This window comes from Macaca fascicularis, chromosome 20 (assembly GCF_037993035.2).
Source record: "Macaca fascicularis isolate 582-1 chromosome 20, T2T-MFA8v1.1".
Classification (NCBI taxonomy): Eukaryota; Metazoa; Chordata; class Mammalia; order Primates; family Cercopithecidae; genus Macaca; species Macaca fascicularis.
The window spans coordinates 70,683,479-70,702,362 of NC_088394.1; the positions used below are offsets into that span (position 1 = coordinate 70,683,479).

Below are 18,884 nucleotides of genomic sequence, written 5' to 3' on the forward strand. Positions count from 1 at the left end.
GAAATTTCTTCACACCCATTATTAAGATTTTTCAGTTTTGAAAGTCAATGTTCCTCTAACAATAAAATAAGAAAAACATCTCATTCTTGATGGGGACTGATAGGGACAGATTTTTACACTAGCGTGAGCGGTCAACAACAGAAAAAGATTGTTCTCTGCCAACGGTGTGATTTCACTGAGGAACACAACAGATCCTTTCTCTCCGTGTAAATCAGCCAACCTATTCTGTGATCACTATTACAACATAATTTGTGTGTACAAATTCCTGGCTCGGCCTCCTCCTGTCATGCTCCCAGCAGGCCCCCCTGCTCACTCTACTGAGACACTGGCACCTTACCTCAGACCAGAGCCCAGCACTAAACTTCTGGTTCCACTGCACAGGATCTAAGTTCTTTCTTATATCATGAAGTTTCATGTCCAGTAATACAGGCGACGAGGTGTAAGCTTCATTAAAAAAAAAAGAGTTCTGAAAATGGTTTTGACTACAACTTTCAGTAAGAAATGAGTTTACACTGTGATCCGGTGTACACCTGTGCACACGTGTGCTGCACACTCATAAACAAGTTACACAAAACATTTTCCTTAGTTATGTATGGTACATTCTGATCATTTTTCTCCTACACCGTTTCATTGTTTTAAATGCTGATTTTCCGCAGTAGATCAATGTCACAATCCACTAATGGGTCCTGAACTGGAGTTTGAAACACACGAATACACAATACTCTCATATTATGGGACATGTTCTAGTCCCTAAGTTAATCTACTTGGAACTGTAACATTCTAAGAAACAGAAATAGATATTTCAATATAAATAATAAAAAAGATTTCTTTTCACTGGCACATACAAAAGGTGAAGTTGAAAATCATTCTGAAATTAGCCAGGCGTGGTGGTGCACACCTGTAGTAGTCCCAGCTACTCAGGAGGCTGAGGTGGGAGGATCACTTGAGCTCAGGTGATAGAGGCTACAGTGAGCTATGATTGCATCATCACTCTCCAGTGTGGGTGACAGAGTGAGACCCTGTCTCTCTCTTAAAAAAAAAAAAAAAAAATTAACTTAAAAAAAAGAAAGTCATTCTGAAGAATTGGTGGACACAGGTGTTACAACTACTCAGAACACAGGCAAACACAGGCAGTGTGCAAGAGAACCCAAAGGAAGAGTGAGGGCACTCACTGGAACCCAGCCCATCTGCACAGAGGCAAGGAAGACTGGCTTATTGACAGGGTCTCACTCTTTGCCCAGGCTGGAGTACAGTGGTACAATCAAGGCTCACTGCAGCCTCGACCTCCTGGACTCAAGTGATCCTCCCATCTCGGCACCCCAAGTAGCTGGGACCACAGGCATGTGCCACCACAACCAGCTATTTAAAAAAATTTTTTTTTCTTTTTTTGAGACGGAGTCTCACTCTTGTCACCCAGGCTGGAGTGCAATGGCATAATCTTGGCTCGCTGCAACCTCTGCTTCCCAGTTCAAGTGATTCTCCTATCTTAGCCTCCCCAGTACCTGAGATTACAGGCACCCACCACCATGCCCAGCTAATTTTTGTATTTTTAGTAGAGATGGGGTTATACCACGTTGGCCAGGCTGGTCTCAAACTCCTGACTTCAGGTGATCCTCCTGCCTTGGCCTCCCAAAGTGCTGGGATTACAGGCATGAGCCACCACGCTCGGCCTATTTTTAAAATTTTTTACCGAGATGGGATCTCCTTATGTTGCCCAGGCTGGTCTTGAACTCCTGACCTCAGGTGATCCTCCCACCTTGGCCTCCCAAAGTGCTGGGATTACAGGCATGAGCCATCGCACCCAGCCTATTTTTTAAATTTTTTGCAGAGACGGGATCTCCTATGTTGCCCAGGCTGGTCTCGAACTCCTGAGCTCAGGTGATCCTCCCACTTTTGCCTCCTGAAGTGTTGGGATTACAGGCGTGAAGCACTGTGCCTGGCCAAGGGACACTTTTCTATCCATGCTGCACAGCAATCTCGTCCTCCTTCTGCTAGAAGAAATAAGAAGACTCTTGGGGTTGGGAAGAACCTTAAATGTCAAATTCTATTTTCTCCTGTCAGATGACAAAAGTAAATCAGCATTTCCTTTAAAAATCAGAGCACTGACTTTGGTCCTATTCAAAATAGCTACCTGCAATTAGAAGTAGGGTAAAAAAATGATTCACCAAAATGTTGTTTAACTTTCTCTCTCTTTTTTTTCAAATAATTACGAGAATTTTATTAGCCAAGGGATAGCAGCTGGAGGAGAAATAACAAACAAAAAAATACATCTTAAGAATCCTTAAGTACAGTGCATATTTACAATTTAAGTGTCATATTTTAGAAGGCCACTGTCCATCAGCTCAGTAAATGTACCAGCTTCTAAAGCCACAATGCCATAGGCCCATTTGTTGATTCAATTCCGACCCACTGTCCTCGGGCTCAGGAGACTGTCTTTTCCATCTGACTCTGGTCTCTCCATTGGCTTCAGGAGAACACCGCTCGGCGGTTTAAGGCTAACATCTTACAGGGTAACAGCGGCCTGGAGCCAGGTGCTGTTCTCCATGAAAACCTCCCCCTTGGCAGCTCAGCCGACATAGACAACACACAAGCGCAGCTCTGCACTTCTCCCCTCATCTTCCCACAGTGACATCCACATCAGGTAGCCAAGCAGAAGAGAAGGCAGAGGCCCACCAAGAGCTGACGCTGCACAGTCCTGGGGGGACCATCCTCCCATCTCACTGGGGACGAATTGAGGTTCTGGAGCCTCTCCCCTGACAGACAGCTTGTCAGGGGCATTTATGGGTCATCTGGGATTTCAGACAACACCCGTGGTCTGCAGGTTCAGAAAGTGCTTTCAAGCAGGCAGTGGCACCCACACCCAGTGGGACACACCTCCTGGGTCCGAAACCACTCCATCATGTGGCTGGTGTGGCCACCGTGCCCACAGGTCAGGCAGAAATTGGACGATCCCCGCACAGCCACATGGCAGATGGCACACTGGAACGTGAAGCCTTTGCAGATGGCACACTGCGTGCCACGGACCTCACTCCGGCAGTGGCTGCAGTACACGCCGAACTCTGGAAATGGGCAGGGATGGGCAAAACAAGAGGCAGCATGAGTTGAGTTCTGAAAAAGGAAACTGGGGCTTGCTGGGAAGAAGGACGTCTTCCTCTTAAGACTCCGGCAGATTCTTAGACCAGTGGTTTGCATTTTCTGTTTTTTTGGTTTTTTCTTTTTGAGACAGAGTTGCACTCTTGTCGCTCAGGCTCGAGTGCAATGGTACAATCTTGGCTCACTGCAACCTTCACAGCCCGGGTTCAAGTGTCCTGCCTCAGCCTCCCGAGTGGCTGGAATTACAGGCACCTGCCACCACCCCTGGCTAAGTTTATATTTTTAGTAGAGATGGGTTTCGCCATGTTGGCCAGGCTTGTCTCGAACTCCTGACCTCAGGTCATCCACCTGCCTTGGCCTCCCAAAGTGCTGGGATTACAGGCGTGAGCCACCGCGCCCAGCCCATTTTCTGTTTTTTGTTTGTTTGTTTGTTTTAAATCAGAACTCCTTCTGAGCCACTGCACCTGGTTGAGTACTGTATTTTCTCAGGGGTCCCACGTGGAAACCCAGTGCCCCACAGCATGGGGCAGCTGCATCTGATGCCTCTTCCCACCCCGACGGCTGGCAGGGCCTGGTACGCAGGAGATGTTGAACAGGTGAAAGAACTGAATGACTCAGTAGTAACGCTTCAGCAGAGGGCAGACTGGTTTTACCAACGCCTGCTACTGCCCACTCGCCACTGGCCCAAGTCAGGACACCACGGTGCTGCTCCACCGCCGGGCAAGGACTGGTTCCACTGGGCTACCCCGAGTGAAACCTGCTCTGTCTACTCTACTGGCAATAATCTCCTCATCAACTGACCCTCCCGCCTCTGCTGGCCTTTGGATGAAAGGCCATTTCTTACTTAAGTCCTCTGACTGCAGGGGCAGTGGGGTGGGGACTGGGCCCCATCACCGCCTCCAGACCATGGACCTTCTGCTGGAGGCCAATGTCACCCAGCTTCACCAGCCTTTCCCCCTTCTCTCTGTGTCATCTACGGACATTCTGGAGACACGCCCCCATTCACTGGAGACTTGTTCTCGGCTCTCAATTTTCTCTCTACCCCAGATCTTAGCACAATCCTGGAGGTCTCCCAAACCTACACCACTAACCCTGTGCCCACCCGGCCATTCAGGTCTTTGCCCTTGTCCCTAACCCACCACCACTAACCCTTTGGTCCACCTGCCCCTTTCTAGCTGCAGTTTGCCCTTTGGCCAACCTGAATTACATGGACTCACTTTATAATAATCACTTGTTTTGCAAATGCCTTCAATTCCTTTGCCCATCTCCTGCACCACCTGGCAAAACCTCTACCCGGGATGAACCGTATCACCTGCCCATTCCATGCCTGCCCACAAGAGGCTGAGCAATCCTGCAGAAAGGCCCATGGTCAAGAAACGCATCTCACTTCATACACACGATCACCAACAGACACAACACCTAGCCCTGCACAGAGCCTGTGTTCCCTTCTGTCCCCGAGAGGGTGACTTCGGGCCTCCACCACATTCAGCAAACTCCTCCCTCAGGCCTTTTCTCCCCGCTCCTGCACCCGCCGGCCTCTCCTCTCACTTCCCCTCATCATTACACCAGGCATCTTCCAATCTCCCACCTCTCCTTCCCTCTTACAACGGAGGGAGGGTCCTTTCTTCCAGCAGAACTGGCTGCTCTGTTGAATGACAATTGGTGGTTAGAAAAATATGCCAGTAAAAACTCCTCTGATATGTGGTACCTAAGGGCATATTTTATGATAGTCCCAATTAAGGCAGATCCTGAGACAAATCAGACTAGTTTGATAATTTTGGTTTCAAAATAGCTACGTCTTCTCCCTCTAAGCATAATTTTTTATATTATGTACAAACTTTGGTTATATTCTCATGAAAAGCCTAATTAGTTGAAAACTCTCAAATTTTCATTACTGGTTTTATTGGCCAACATTTAACATTAAGAGAATGTAAATATTGTGTGTTCAGGTAAATGTAATTCTAATGTTTAAAAGGGTTTGTTCTTTGGTACTTGAGATAACTGTAAACTTAATTATTCTCCATATCTATCTGGGTAAAATTATTAAAATGTCATCTCACAGTATCATTAATAATTGTGTTTCTCTACAGTGAATCAGATTAAATATAGGTTTCAAGATCCTTGTTAACTTTAAGACCCTGAACTAATATTTCATTTCATTAATTAGTGAATGATCTTTGGGGGGATCTGGACAATTTCTAAGGAGATCTAAATTCACAAAGACAGAAAACACAAAAACCCCAGGACGCCCTCCCTTGCCTCTTCCCGGTATATACACAATGGGATGGCTCAGCAGACGAACCGGTTGAGAAGGATGGGCAGACGCCCGTGGGCCTTGCTGGTGCGCGCCTCCTCTCACCACTTTAGGGCATACAAAGGGATGTGGAATGTGTTCCCCAAACAGAGTGGGCAAGGTGTCTCACATCTGGTTGCCTTTAGAATTTTCCCTGACAATCCACTAAGAGTGTCGGTCGCCGGCCGGGCGCGGTGGCTCAAGCCTGTAATCCCAGCACTTTGGGAGGCCGAGACGGGCGGATCACGAGGTCAGGAGATCGAGACCATCCTGGCTAACACGGTGAAACCCCGTCTCTACTAAAAAATACAAAAAACTAGCCGGGCGAGGCGGCGGGCGCCTGTAGTCCCAGCTACTCGGGAGGCTGAGGCAGGAGAATGGCGTAAACCCGGGGGGCGGAGCTTGCAGTGAGCTGAGATCCGGCCACTGCACTCTAGCCCGGGCGACAGAGCCAGACTCCGTCTCAAAAAAAAAAAAAAAAAAAAAAAAAAGAGTGTCGGTCGCCAATGGTTCCAGGTTTTCTCTGGGTCTCTGTGGGAAGAAGAATGACTCCGGGAGGCTGGGGCTCTACTAGATACAAATTGCAAAGCAGATACCACTTGCCAAGTATGAGATATGAATCTATATTCAATATAATCGACGTGTTCTGTTAGTTCATCAAAGAAATGTTCCAGTTTTATTAAAACGATCAGTCAATGTGCTGAGGGTATTGTCTTACTGAATGTGCTGATAAAGTTAGTATATTTTAAAGTTAAAATATTTAAATTTGCTGGTTTTGTGTACATCTCAAAACACACACACGCACACACAAACACACAAAGGTATCTTAACATTTTTAAACAAAATCAGATGATATACACTTTAAGAGGAAAAAAACAATACTTCCTAAGAAAACTGTTTAGTGACAAAGAAAAAGTCAAATGTGATTCTGTGCCAGGATAAGAGGGTTCCCTACAGCACCAAAATAATCTCACTTGACAGCTGGTTAATTTCTGGTGCTTTTTGTCATGCTTTTGAATTATATTAAACAAAAATCTACTTCTGAAAAGTCTAGGGTTCTTAATTATTTGCTGCTGTGTTTATTTATTTATTTTTTTTTTTGAGATGAAGTCTTGCTCTTGTCACCCAGTTTGGAGTGCAATGGTGCGATCTCAGCTCACTGCAACCTCCGCCTCACGGATTCAAGCGATTCTCCTGCCTCAGCCTCCCGAGTAGCTGGGATTACAAGTGCCTGCCAACATGCCCGGCTAATTTTTGTATTTCTAGTAGAGAGGGGGTTTCACCATGTTGGCTAGGCTGGTCTCAAACTCCTAACCTCAGGTGATCCGCCTGCCTCAGCTTCCCAAAGTGCTGGGATTATAGGCATGAGCCACTGCATCCCGCCTGCTGTGTTTATTTTAAATATCATCATTCTGAACCAAGTATGTTACAACGTCTTGTCTTTAGGCATATAATAACTTATGCTTATATCGAATCACCTCTGACAACTCTTTCTCAAAATGCCTTTTCCCAAATTTGGAAAAATAAAGCTCTCACTGTCTTCACATGTCGGCTACATGTAGAACTCTCCAGATGACAAGTGGCCAACACTACAGATTTGTTCCCTCACTATAGGAAGGAGGGAAGCCAGAAATGACTGGGAATGTCTGGCATTCTCTATACTTTTAATAGTTTGGCATTATTGTAAAAGCTCTTGTATTTGTTAAACCCACAATATGAGAAATCAAATAGGGAAGTTCAACCTCCCTGGGGAACTTTACTCAAGTGCAAGATTATTAATGGGAATTTTTCCACAACTTCTTTCAAGATCAATAGAAGGATACTCATGTCTGTTACAAAGACTGGCATATCTTTCAACAAATTTATTTTTTAAACTTATGTTTAAAATGAAAATACAGTACTTGGCCGGGTGCCGTGGCTCTCGTCTGTAATCCCAGCACTGTGGGAGACCGAGGTGGGTGGATCACCTGAGGCCAGGAGTTCGAGACCAGCCTGGCCAACATGGCAAAACCCATCTCCACTAAAAACAAAAAAATTAGCTGGGCGTGGCGGCGCACACCTATAATACCTGGAAGGCTGAGGTAGGAGAACTGCTTGAACCTGGGCGGCAGAGGTTACAGTGAGCCAAGACTGCACCACTGCACTCCAGCCTGGGCAACAGAGAGAGACCTTGTTCCCCCCACAGCACCCCCTCCACGAAAAAAGAAAACAAAACTAAAAAGAAAATAGAGTACTCCTTTCGTTTGGCAGTAACCTTACAAACATTTTACGGGATGAATTAAAAGAGCCTGGAGATTTGTCAATATCCTCAGAGTCCAAAATATTTTAGTGTTGGGGAATCACTAACTGAATCCTTAGGAAATGATTACGTGTTTTTCTGCTCCATACGATACTGTTATCATAAACTAGCCAGAGCCATTTCGCATTATTGCCAACTGACAGTTTCTGCCTTTGCCTCACACTTGCCTAAAGTCACCTGCTATAAACAATAGGTCAGAAATAGAAACTTATAGAAGACATGTCAAAATAAAGCCTCTTTAGGCACTAATAAAGGTACTCTTCACTACTGATATTACTGAAGATTCCTGAATACCAACTTTCCAAATAAGCTGACACCAGCCAGAAGCAGTTTCTCATGCCTGTAATCCCAGCACTTTGCGAGGCCGAGGTGGGGGTATCACTTGAGCCCAGGAGTTTGAGACCAGCCTGGGCAACATGGCGAGACCCCATCTCTACAAAAACATTTTCTAAAAAATTAGCCGGGCATGATGGTGTATGCCTGTGGTCCCAGCTACTCGGGAGACTGTGGTAGGAGGGTTGTTGAGCCCAGCAGGTCAAGGCTGCAGTGAGCTGTGGTCATGCCTCTGCACTGCAGCCTGGGTGACAGAGTGAGACCCTGTCTCAAAAAACAAACAAGCCAAACACCATTGCCACCAGGAGACACTTGTCAGGCTGTGGAATGGATCAGGATTTCTAGGACTTTTTGGTTCAGAAGCAGATGACTTTAGTGAAAGCAGATGGGTAGAGATTCCAAGATAATTAGAACAAGAATTACTTAGCAGGGACTGAATACAACTGATGGAAAAATTTAATTCTGGCTAATGATCTATTTTCTACTAGAAAGGAGAAAACATTCTTTCCTTTTTTTTGCTCCATCTCTACCCCTCAGTTTAACACATGATAAACACTGAAATGAAACACTCTGACAATGGTATCTTATTCCAATTACCTTCAGGAGGAAAAAAAATCCAAAAAAGATCTTAATATAGACTACAAGATACCAAATCATTAGGAAACCTTAGAACAATAATTCCATAGGAAATATCATATGTTGATTAACTTCATCTGCAGAAGTGCTCAGAACAATGGGTAAGTACCACACAAAGGCCTTTTCTTTCCATGACAAAACATTTATACAGGTTCAGTGAGTCTGCTGGGGCTGGGTGTGGCGGCTCATGCTCCTAATCCCAGCATGCTGGGAGGCTGAGATGGAAGGATCACTTGAACCCAAGAATTTGAGACCACAATGGACGACATAGTGAGACTCTGTCTCTATTTTATAACAATTTAAAAAATAAAAAATAAAAGAAGCTGCCCTCCTCCTTATCACGATATACATGGATAGATCAAATTTACAGCCAAGGTCGTGCCCAAAACATCACATTTAGATTCAAATCTCATTTAAATTAGGTATGATATGGCCAGGCACGGTTGCTCACGTCTGTAATCCTAGCACTCTGGGAGGCCGAGGCTGGCGGATCCCGAGGTCAGGAGATTGAGACCATCCTGGCTCACATGGTGAAAGCCTGTCTCTACTAAAAATACAAAAAAATTAGCCGGGCATGGTGGCGGGCGCTTGTAGTCCCAGCTACTTGGGAGGCTGAGGCAGGAGAATGGCGTGAACCCGGCAGGCGGAGCTTGCAGTGAGCCGAGATTGCGCCACCGCACTCCAGCCTGGGCGAAAGAGCAAGCCTCCATCTCAAAAAAATAAATAAATAAATAAATAAAATAAACTAGGTATGATAAGTCATTATGAAGGGGAGGAGATTGCTTCATATGTGGACATGCAGCCCACAAGTCCTCCCAGGAAACTTCTTTGGCTTAGGGAATCCCAGCCTTGCACAAAGTACAGATGTCATTTCCTGACAGGCCAGAAACACTGACTACCCTGAGGATCACAGGTAAGAGGCACAGGACGACAGGATAGGTTTTGCCAGTGAAACTTGATAGGGATGAAATGAATCATTCTTGGGTCCTAACAGACAAACTAACAAAGACCATAAAAATACTCCCAGCACATAGAACAATCAAAGCATGATTCCAAGGCTTTTCAAAACTTCCAGGAGGAAGCGAACTCCAAAGGTGCAGGATCATATGGCTCCAGTTTGTCAACCATACAACAAAAAGTCTTGTGTATTAATCAACATCACCTATTACACAAAAGTAAATAAAACTGGCCAAAGAAATAAGACGTTAAATTAATATACTGAACCAATAAACTGCTGAACGAAATTTAGGTGAGCAGCTCTGTGCCTCTAGGGAGGGAATTCTCCCCATGAGGAGGCTGGGAAAGCAATCGCTTTGCTCTGCCACCATTAAGACCAAGCACATCACATACCACAATCAGAAACAAAAACAAAAACATCATCTTATATCCTGAGACTTTCTTTAAGGGAATACTCTATTTAACAGTATCCCCATAAAATGAATGAAACCATGAGCCCCATCTGTAAATACTGAATCCCAATGAAACTAACTTTGTCCCTCAAATTTGCTATGCTGAAGTCTGTGGATATGGGATGATCAAGGAGGTGGAGGTTGCAGTGACCCGAGATTGTTCCATTGCACTCCAGCCTGGGCGACAGAGCGAGACTCCATCTCAAAAAAAAAAAAAAAAAGAGAAAGAAAAGAAAATACTTCTTTTACTGCTTTTGTCTGTGAGTCCATCTTTTACAATCCTGCCCTGCTTTATAAACCTTGTGACATTGCTTTTATTGAAGTTAGGATACATTATTCATCCTTAACTACCATTAAGTCTTCCTGAGTTTGTATTTCAGACTCTCTGACTGCACTACAGACATCTTGACCCGCCAAACCACACTTTTTATTTCTTTGTACATCCCACAGAATCCAGCATGACACTTTATAAAAGCAGATGTCAATAAGGGTTTAGCTAACTGATGGGCTGATACATCAGCTCTGTATCTCCATGATTCATATGTTTTCCTGAAAACTAATTTTTAAAAGACAAATTGCTCCAGGCCATCATTAATCTTTTCCTGAGATACTTTCATACATTTAGATGCTCTGAAAAAATGTTGCCCACATAGCATTTTGTGTCTTTACATTTCTTCAGGTACACATACCAACATAATCTCTGTTAAAATAATCCTTGAAATTCACTACCTAAACCTACATATTACTCTAGTTTGTTTCTTCAAATAGAAACTACCAGGTATGGTGTCTCACATCTGTACTCCCAGCACTCTAGGAGGCCGAGGCGGACGCATCATTTGAGGCTAGTAGTTCAAGACCAGCCTGGACAACATGGCGAAACCCCGTCTCTACCAAAAATACAAGTGGTATTTGTATTGTATTTTACTATCTCAACTAAAAATTCCTATTAATTGTATTGTATTTTAGTGTCTCTACTAAAAATACAAGTGGCATGGTGGCGGGCGCCTGTAGTCCCAGCTACTTGGAAGGCTGAGGCATGAAAATCGCTTGCACTTGGGAGGCAGAGGTTGCAGTGAGCCGAGATCGCGTGACTGCACTCCAGCCTGGGCAACAGAGAGACACTCTGTCTCAAAAACAAAAAAAAGAAAAGAAAAGAAAGGAAAAGAAACTATACCTACACAATTTAAAGAGAGTCAAATCATTCTACGCATCTTATTACAAAACCCAGCATTCCCTGCCACTGCCCACCTCATCACTCCCTAGATGAAATCCTTTCCATTCGTTTAACTGTTTCTTTTTTGTTGTTGTTTTTTGCTTTCTTTTTTTTGAGATGGAGTCTCACTCTGTCACTCAGGCTGGAGTGCAATGGCATGATCTCGGCTCACTGCAACCTCTGCCTCCTGGGTTCAAGCGATTCTCCTGCCTCAGCCTCCCAAGTAGCTGGGATTATTGGTGTGCGCCACCATGCCTGGCTAATTTTGTATTTTTAGTAGAGACGGGGTTTCACCATGTTGGCCAGGCTAGTCTCAAACCCCTGGCCTCAAGTGATCTGCCGGACTTGGCCTCCCAAAGTGCTGAGATTACAGGCGTGAGTCACCATGTCTGGCTGAATCCGAATTCTTTACTGCAACTTACAAGCCCCTGCCTGACACAATCCTAAGTACTCTACACTCTAATTTGATACCGCTCTTCTCCCCACTGTACTCCAGCCACACCACGCCACCTTCCTTCGCTTGTTCACAACGACAGTCATTTCCCTGGGGCCTGACCCTCAGTGTGGGACGCTCTTTTCACCACTCTGCACTGATGGCTCCATGGTTCCTTTAAACCTTCAGACCGCAGCTCCTTGGAGGCCTTCCTAACACACCTCAATTCCTCTCTTAAGATTCTCCCTCTCCGTTCTCCCTGCCCCCACATCGTTTTTGTTTGCTTGTGAATATTTATTTGAAATTATTTAATATCCCCCCCCACTCAGTTGTAAGCTCCATGCAGGGAAGGAATGTGTGGGCACTGTGCCTAAGAGGAGTTGGACACATAGAGGAATAAATGAAGAAATATCCATCCCTCTGATCCACGCTGGAGTACTGTATATTTTTTTTTTTTTTTTTTTTTTTTTGAGACGGAGTCTCACACTGTTGCCCAGGCTGGAGTGCAGTGGCGCGATCTCGGCTCACTGCAAGCTCCGCCTCCCGGGTTCCCGCCATTCTCCTGCCTCAGCCTCCTGAGTAGCTGGGACTACAGGCGCCCGCCACCGCGCCCGGCTAATTTTTTGTATTTTTAGTAGAGACGGGGTTTCACTGTGGTCTCGATCTCCTGACCTTGTGATCCGCCCGCCTCGGCCTCCCAAAGTGCTGGGATTACAGGCTTGAGCCACCGCGCCCGGCCTGGAGTACTGTATATAAACTACTTCTATTGCAATAGAAATTTCATCCTGGACCAGGCGCCATGGCTCACACCTGTAATCCCAGCAATCTGGGAGGCCGAGGCAGGCATATCACCTGAGGTCAGGAGTTCGAGACCAGCCTGGCCAACATGGTGAAACCTCATCTCTACTAAAAGTACAAAAATTTAGCTGGGCATGATAGCAGGCACCTATAATCCCAGCTACTTGGGAGGCTGAGGGAGGAGAAGTTTGAACCCGGGAGGCAAAGGTTGCCGTGAGCCGAGATCGCACCACTGCACTCCAGCCTGGGCGACAAGAGTGAGACTCCATCCCAAAAAAAAAAAAAAAAAGATTTCATCCTGTTATGAAATGCAAGGGCTTTTCAGAAGCTTGGAATGGACTCAAAATGCCTTTGAAATTTCTGCTTAGAAATGAGAAGCTGAAACTTCATTCCAAGTCTGATGCTGTGGACAAATTAAATTACAGGATCTTTCAGACAGTGATAGGAAGAGAGAGAGAAATGCATACTCACCGATCCCTTTGTGAGGGTCAGGAGGACAGGAGACAAACTTCAACACTTCGGCTCGCTTCTCTCTCAGACCCCAACGGTAGAGGATTTCCCCATAGCATTTCTTAAAGTCATCAAATTGCTGGGTGTTGGCGGGGTCCAGGAGCCTGGAGAAAGTGAAAAAGATTTCCTGTCAGTTCCTTTAAGAAAAAATGAGCTTGATCCTAAATGGCACTTAATATGCCCTTCTTAAAGCAACAGTCCTGGCCAGGCACGGTGGCTCACACCTGTCACTCCCCGCATTTTTGGAGGCCGAGGCTGGCAGATCACTTGAGGTCAGGAGTTTGAGACCAGCCTGGCCAACATGGTGAAACTCTGTCTCTACTAAAAATACAAAAAATTAGCTGGGCGTGGTGGCATGTGCCTGTAATCCCAGCTACTCAGGAGGCTGAGGCAGGAGAATCACTTGAGCCTGGGAAGCAGAGGTTGCAGTGAGCTGAGATTCCGCCACTGCACTCCAACCTGGCGACAGAGTAAGACTCTGTGTCCAAAAAAAAAAAAAAAAAAAAAAGGCGCAAGAGTTGTGATTGTGGAGAAACTGGAGTCCTGGCATCGCAGCTCTCACCTGGGAGGGTGGTTACCTTTTATTTTTATCATGCTGGTCGCGTTCCCGCTCCCGGGGATCACTGCAGGTCAGACTCCCAAAGCGGAGCTCTTCCGGTGAGGATTCTCCCCAGGGGGAGGACAAGTGCTCTGCCTCTCTCCCCGCTAAAGAAAATCAAATGCGAAGGGAAGATGGCAATCAGAGAAGGCATGGAAAATATCTGAAGTCTCATAAGACCGCGTGTGGCCAATGGATTTCCCAGAAGAAAAGTAAGTGAGGCTGAATACTCTGAGAAATATAACTAAACAGAACTCTTTCCTACCCTTACCTTTTTGCCCAGGTATTTATTACTAAGAGAACCTGATAGCTAAGTACACACACATGATGCTAAAGCAAATGATGGGCTGGGCATGGTGGCTCATGCCTGGAATCCCAGCACTTTGGGAGGCCGAGGTGGGCAGATCACCTGAAGTCAGAGGTTTGAGACCAGCCTGACGAACATGGTGAAACCCATCTCTACTAAAAAAAAAATACAAAAATTAGCTGGGCATACTAGCACGTGACTGTAATCCTAGCTACTCGGGAGGCTGAGGCAGGAGAATTGCTTGAACCCGGGAGGTGGAGGGTGCAGTGGGTCGAGATCACGCCATTGCACTCCAGCCTGGGCAACACAGCAAGACTCCATCTCAAAAAACTAACTAACTAAATAAATAAATAAAGCAAATGATGGCACAGAGATATAGTGGAATGTTATGTAGTCATTATTTACAAAGACTTTTTGAACAATATTTGCTCATGATTTAATTAAAAATAGAACACAAAGTCACATATATGGAATGACCACACTCCTGCACACAAAGAATGGATGGAAATGTTCTAGAACGTTAATGGACGCTATTCCTAGGTGGGAGATCAACGATTACAATTTTCTTCTCTAATACTTCGTGTTTGCTTTTCTTCACTGGGCATGAGCTACTTTTGAAATCAGGAAAATTAAGATCATTTTAAAAAACTGTTTCTTAAAAAAATTCCAGGAAATACAAATACACCTACTCCGCAAATAGCTTTATGATCAGCTGGAGTCAGATCCAGCTGTATTTGTCTACACTGAAAGCGTTCGTGGGAAGGAGTAGGCGGCAGATGAACATGGAAAGGGCATGTGAAGGAGAAAGGATAAGGGTTGGATTTTGGGGGTGAACAGCGGGAAGTCCCATTGTCAGTTTCTCAAGGTTATGAGATGAAAAGCAACACAGCAAAAGGCACAAAGAGCCCCAGAACGTGGCCTGTTCAACCTGCAAAGCCAGGCCTCCAGCAAGAGGATCCCTATCACAGTACATGTAAAGAGAAATAAGAAACAAGAAAAAATATGGAGACTAAGCATCAACTAAAGCTTACATATGCACAGCTATCAGAGAACTAAAAATCCGGCGTGGGCTAAGTCATTTCCATACAAACCTATGTTCCAGCCGCCAGTGCTGAGCCCTGGGTCTGACATACTGGAGCACGAACCGGAAGAGGTAAAGCTAGGCTACAGATGGAAAGAGAAGAACCAACAGGACTAGCATCAGAATACTGTTCCCCATGACAGTTCACATTAAGAAAACAGCAGGCCAAGCGCGGTGGCTCATGCCTGTAATCCTAGCACTTTGGGAGGCCAAGGAAGGCAGAACACCTGAGGTCAGGGGTTCGAGACCAGCCTGCTCAACATGGTGAAACCTCATCTCTGCTAAAAATACAAAAATATACTGGGATTGGTGGTGCATGCCTGTAATCCCAGCTATTCAGGAGGCTGAGGCACGAGAATTGTTTGAACCCAGGAGGCAGAGGTTGCAGTGAGCTAAGATCGTGCCACTGCACTCCAGCCTGGACAATAGAGTAAAACTCCATCTAAAAAAAAAAAAAATCAGACAAAACCAGAAAAGGACAAACTTACATATCGACTATGGGACACCACAAGATTAGAAGAACGGTTGGGAAAAGGCCCAAAGGGGTTTGGTATCCCCTGAGGCCGAGACTGGGCTTCGAACACGCTACAGAGCATTGCCAGTGTCTGGACATCCCGGAGCCGGCAATAGTGAGCCAACCTGAGGAAAAGGTGAGAGGAAAGAAGACAAGTCAGGAGGAGGGACTGACACGATCACAGTCATGGCGTGTTACTGTCACGGGGTGGGATGGGAGGATTCTTGATTTGGCCTCAAAAACCGTCAGGAATGGGGGCTTTCTACAGATCCAGTGGTTTGACCTACTTTGAGTTTGCCTAAACTTGTTTTGGAATATAAGACATCGACGTATTACAAATGATCTACAGAACGCATCTCAAAGCCTCTGGCTAACACTCAGGCATGGGCTTAAACATGAATTGGCTTCTCCAAGAATTAAGTGGACTAACCTGACATCTGAACGAGCCAATACACGCTCTCTGTCCTCCCAGCTCCAAGGAAGAATCACACTGCTTTTGGGGGATTCCCATACATGCCATTTATATAACCTAAAGCTACATGGAGGAGCCCAGAGGACACTGGACCACCACAGTATGCTAGCAGGCAACCGACTTTGGAGGTGCAGTTATGAAGATGAGCTATTAGGTAAGAATAACAAGGAGTGTTTCTACTCTTTAGGTACTCATATCCCCTTTGTCCTTTCAGGAAGATTAGGCTAGAATGTGAGTAAGGAATCAGAGGGGCTTTGCCTTTAAGAATGAATAATATTACTGTCTTCCTATCACTCAATGTCTAATATTTGTGTTTTCACACTCACTATCTTATTTGAGTCTTACACGAAGTAGGTAGAGCAAACCTTATCATCCCTATGTTAGCGACAAGGAAACGGAAGCATGAACACGTGTCCCAGGGGTGGCCTTAATGCATAAATAAAACCTCAACCTGAAGGCAGGAGCGTTTCTCTCCCCAGGCCCTGGGCCTCCAAGTTATGGAGATTCAAATGGTTTTACTTCGTGTTAAATTATATTGTATCGTATATTCCAGTTTGCCACATGTCAGTGCAATAAACTGAACACAAAGGCAATGTTTTCTCGAATTGCCTAACAGGGTGAAAGTGTCGTGGTCTCTGGCAAACATGAACACCAACACACAGTTCTCAAAGGTGAGACCCTAGAGCTTTCAAGAAGAAACTTACCATATCATGAGCTCAAACTCCTGTGTTCAGACTGACGTGATTTGTGGACTAACGCATGAATCTCTAAAGGATACATGAGTCTCAGGGGTCTCAAATCCTTGTCATAAATGACAAGTATTGTATAGTTCTGTCTGCTGTAAGAAGTTTGTTCTGCACAGAAATTATTTCAGCACTGAAAGGAAAGATCCTACTCCTTCCTTTCATTCCTCGGGCCTCTGCGCCTTTCTCTTAGGTGATGACATTTCAAGTGTTCACAGACCAAAAACGGACATCACTCATTTTTCTCACTTTTAGCTCTCATAACCTACAGGGACTCCAGCAGCTGCCGCCCAAATGGATGTCGAGCCCAGGGTGTTTCCAAATCTGGGTCAGATTTCGGACCAAGGCAAAGATCTGTAGCTACCGTAGCCAGCGACCAAACCTGGACAGATCAAAGAGAAATACAAACTCAAACTGGCAAGGACAAGAACCGAAACCGTGAAGCAACCCCATCTGTCTTCCATATAAAACCCGATGCCTTGCTACTCTGGGGGCAGCAAAAGCTGGAACCTTATTGAAATGCAGAAGTTTAGGTCCCAGTTAGTTCTACTGAATCAGCGTTTACATTTTCACCAATTCCTTCGGGGAGTTAAGTGCACTCTAAAGTTTGAGAAACACTAGGCTTAAAAACTTCTCATTAAAAGCAAGCTTCAGAGAAATGACACAGTGTAATAATTTCAATGGGTCATCTACTTAACCACTAACTCACATGACCTTTTATTTTATTTTACTTTTTTGAGACAGAGTCTCGCTCTGTCGTCCAAGCTGGAGTGCCGTGGCACGGTCACGGCTCACTGCAACCTCTGCCTCGTGGGTTCAAGCCACCCTCCTGCCTCAGCCTCCCGAGTATCTAGGATTACAGGCATGCGCCACCACACCTGGCTAATTTTTGTATTTTTAGTAGAGATGGGTTTTTGCCATGTTGGCCAGGCTGGTCTGGAACTCCTGGACTCAAGTGATACGCCCACCTCGGCCCCAAAAAGTGCTGGGATTACAGGTGTGAGTCACTGTGCCTAACCTCACATGACTTTTTAAAATGCTGCTTCATCAGTAAGTGGGGTTGGCAGGGAGGAAAAAAAAGACAGTCTGTAACACATTTAAGATCTGTCCTTCTTTACCTGAATAATGAAGACTTTGTTGCCTTCATTATAAAAGTTTCAGTATCCTCTCTGAAGCTAAAATGTAAGAATAATAAAAATAGGCCAAGACAAAATGGATTTGGCTTTCTTTTTGTTGACATCAAATCTGAGGAATATCTCCCGACTTGAAATCCCATGGGGCCTGGAGCCATCGAGCAGAAACCAATAGCCACTAAGTGTCTATTTAAGTCCAAGGCATAGGCTAAACCCATCATGTCATAAGCAAAGCCCCCACCCCCACAATACCTTTAAAAATCAAATACAGCGGACCCCGTGGCTCACGCTTGTAATCCCAGCACTTTGGGAGGACAAGGAGGGCAAATCACGAGGTCAGGAGTTCGAGACCAGCCTGGCCAATATGGTGAAACCCCGTCTCTACTAAAAATACAAAATTAGCTGGGCGTGGCGGCACACGCCTGTAGTCCCAGTTACTTGTGAGGCTAAGGCAGAAGAATCGCTTGAACCCAGGAGGCAGAGGTTGCAGTGAGCCAAGATTGTGCCACTGCACTCCAGCCTGGGCGACAGAGTGAGACTCCGTCTCGGAAAAAAAAAAAAATCAAATACTATTGTCTGGAAAACCTTTCTTAGTAGCAGCACATCACTGTATACCCATTAACTGGAAAACATTATACTAGACTCTGAGATACTCAAAAGAAAGAAGATATGGACTTTGAATCAAGGAGTTTGCAATCTTAAGGAGAAAGAATAGGCAAACAAAGACACCGAGAAACAGGTAGAGAAGCATTAGGCATGCAAAATCAATTAAATCATGTAGCACTAACATAGTTGAAAAATATATAGAAGGTATTATCGAAAAGGAGAAACCTGAAGTTCACATTCATCTCTATAATCAATGACCTAGTGAATCAGTACTAAAGGAAGTTGATGACTTTCTGGGATAAGATAAGATGTTTACTACCCTGGCTAAAAATTTAGGCATGTTATTTCCTCACTGATAATATACATTTCCTAAATGTCCTTAACAGAAACAGTGACTCTTGCATTTACTTCTG

At 45.1% G+C, this 18,884-nt stretch overlaps 1 protein-coding gene across 26 annotated transcripts in view; it reads right to left on the minus strand.

Moving 5' to 3' along the window:
• Positions 1 to 2,175: 2,175 nt before the first annotated feature.
• WDR59 (WD repeat domain 59) overlaps positions 2,176 to 18,884 on the minus strand; it is a 116,665-nt gene continuing 99,956 nt past the window's right edge. For 24 of the 26 annotated variants that reach the window (XM_065536635.2, XM_074027617.1, XM_074027622.1 and 21 more), the window contains 6 exons: positions 17,002 to 17,114; positions 15,492 to 15,642; positions 15,014 to 15,086; positions 13,596 to 13,722; positions 12,979 to 13,121; positions 2,176 to 3,059 (listed from right to left, as the gene is read on the minus strand). In XM_065536635.2, coding sequence (XP_065392707.1) covers positions 2,824 to 3,059; positions 12,979 to 13,121; positions 13,596 to 13,722; positions 15,014 to 15,086; positions 15,492 to 15,642; positions 17,002 to 17,114 — 843 coding nt within the window. In that variant the 3' untranslated portion in view covers positions 2,176 to 2,823. Of the gene's footprint in view, positions 3,060 to 9,290; positions 10,265 to 12,978; positions 13,122 to 13,595; positions 13,723 to 15,013; positions 15,087 to 15,491; positions 15,643 to 17,001; positions 17,115 to 18,884 lie in introns of those variants that run through there. The other 2 variants (XM_074027609.1, XM_065536634.2) reach the window with 2 other exon arrangements.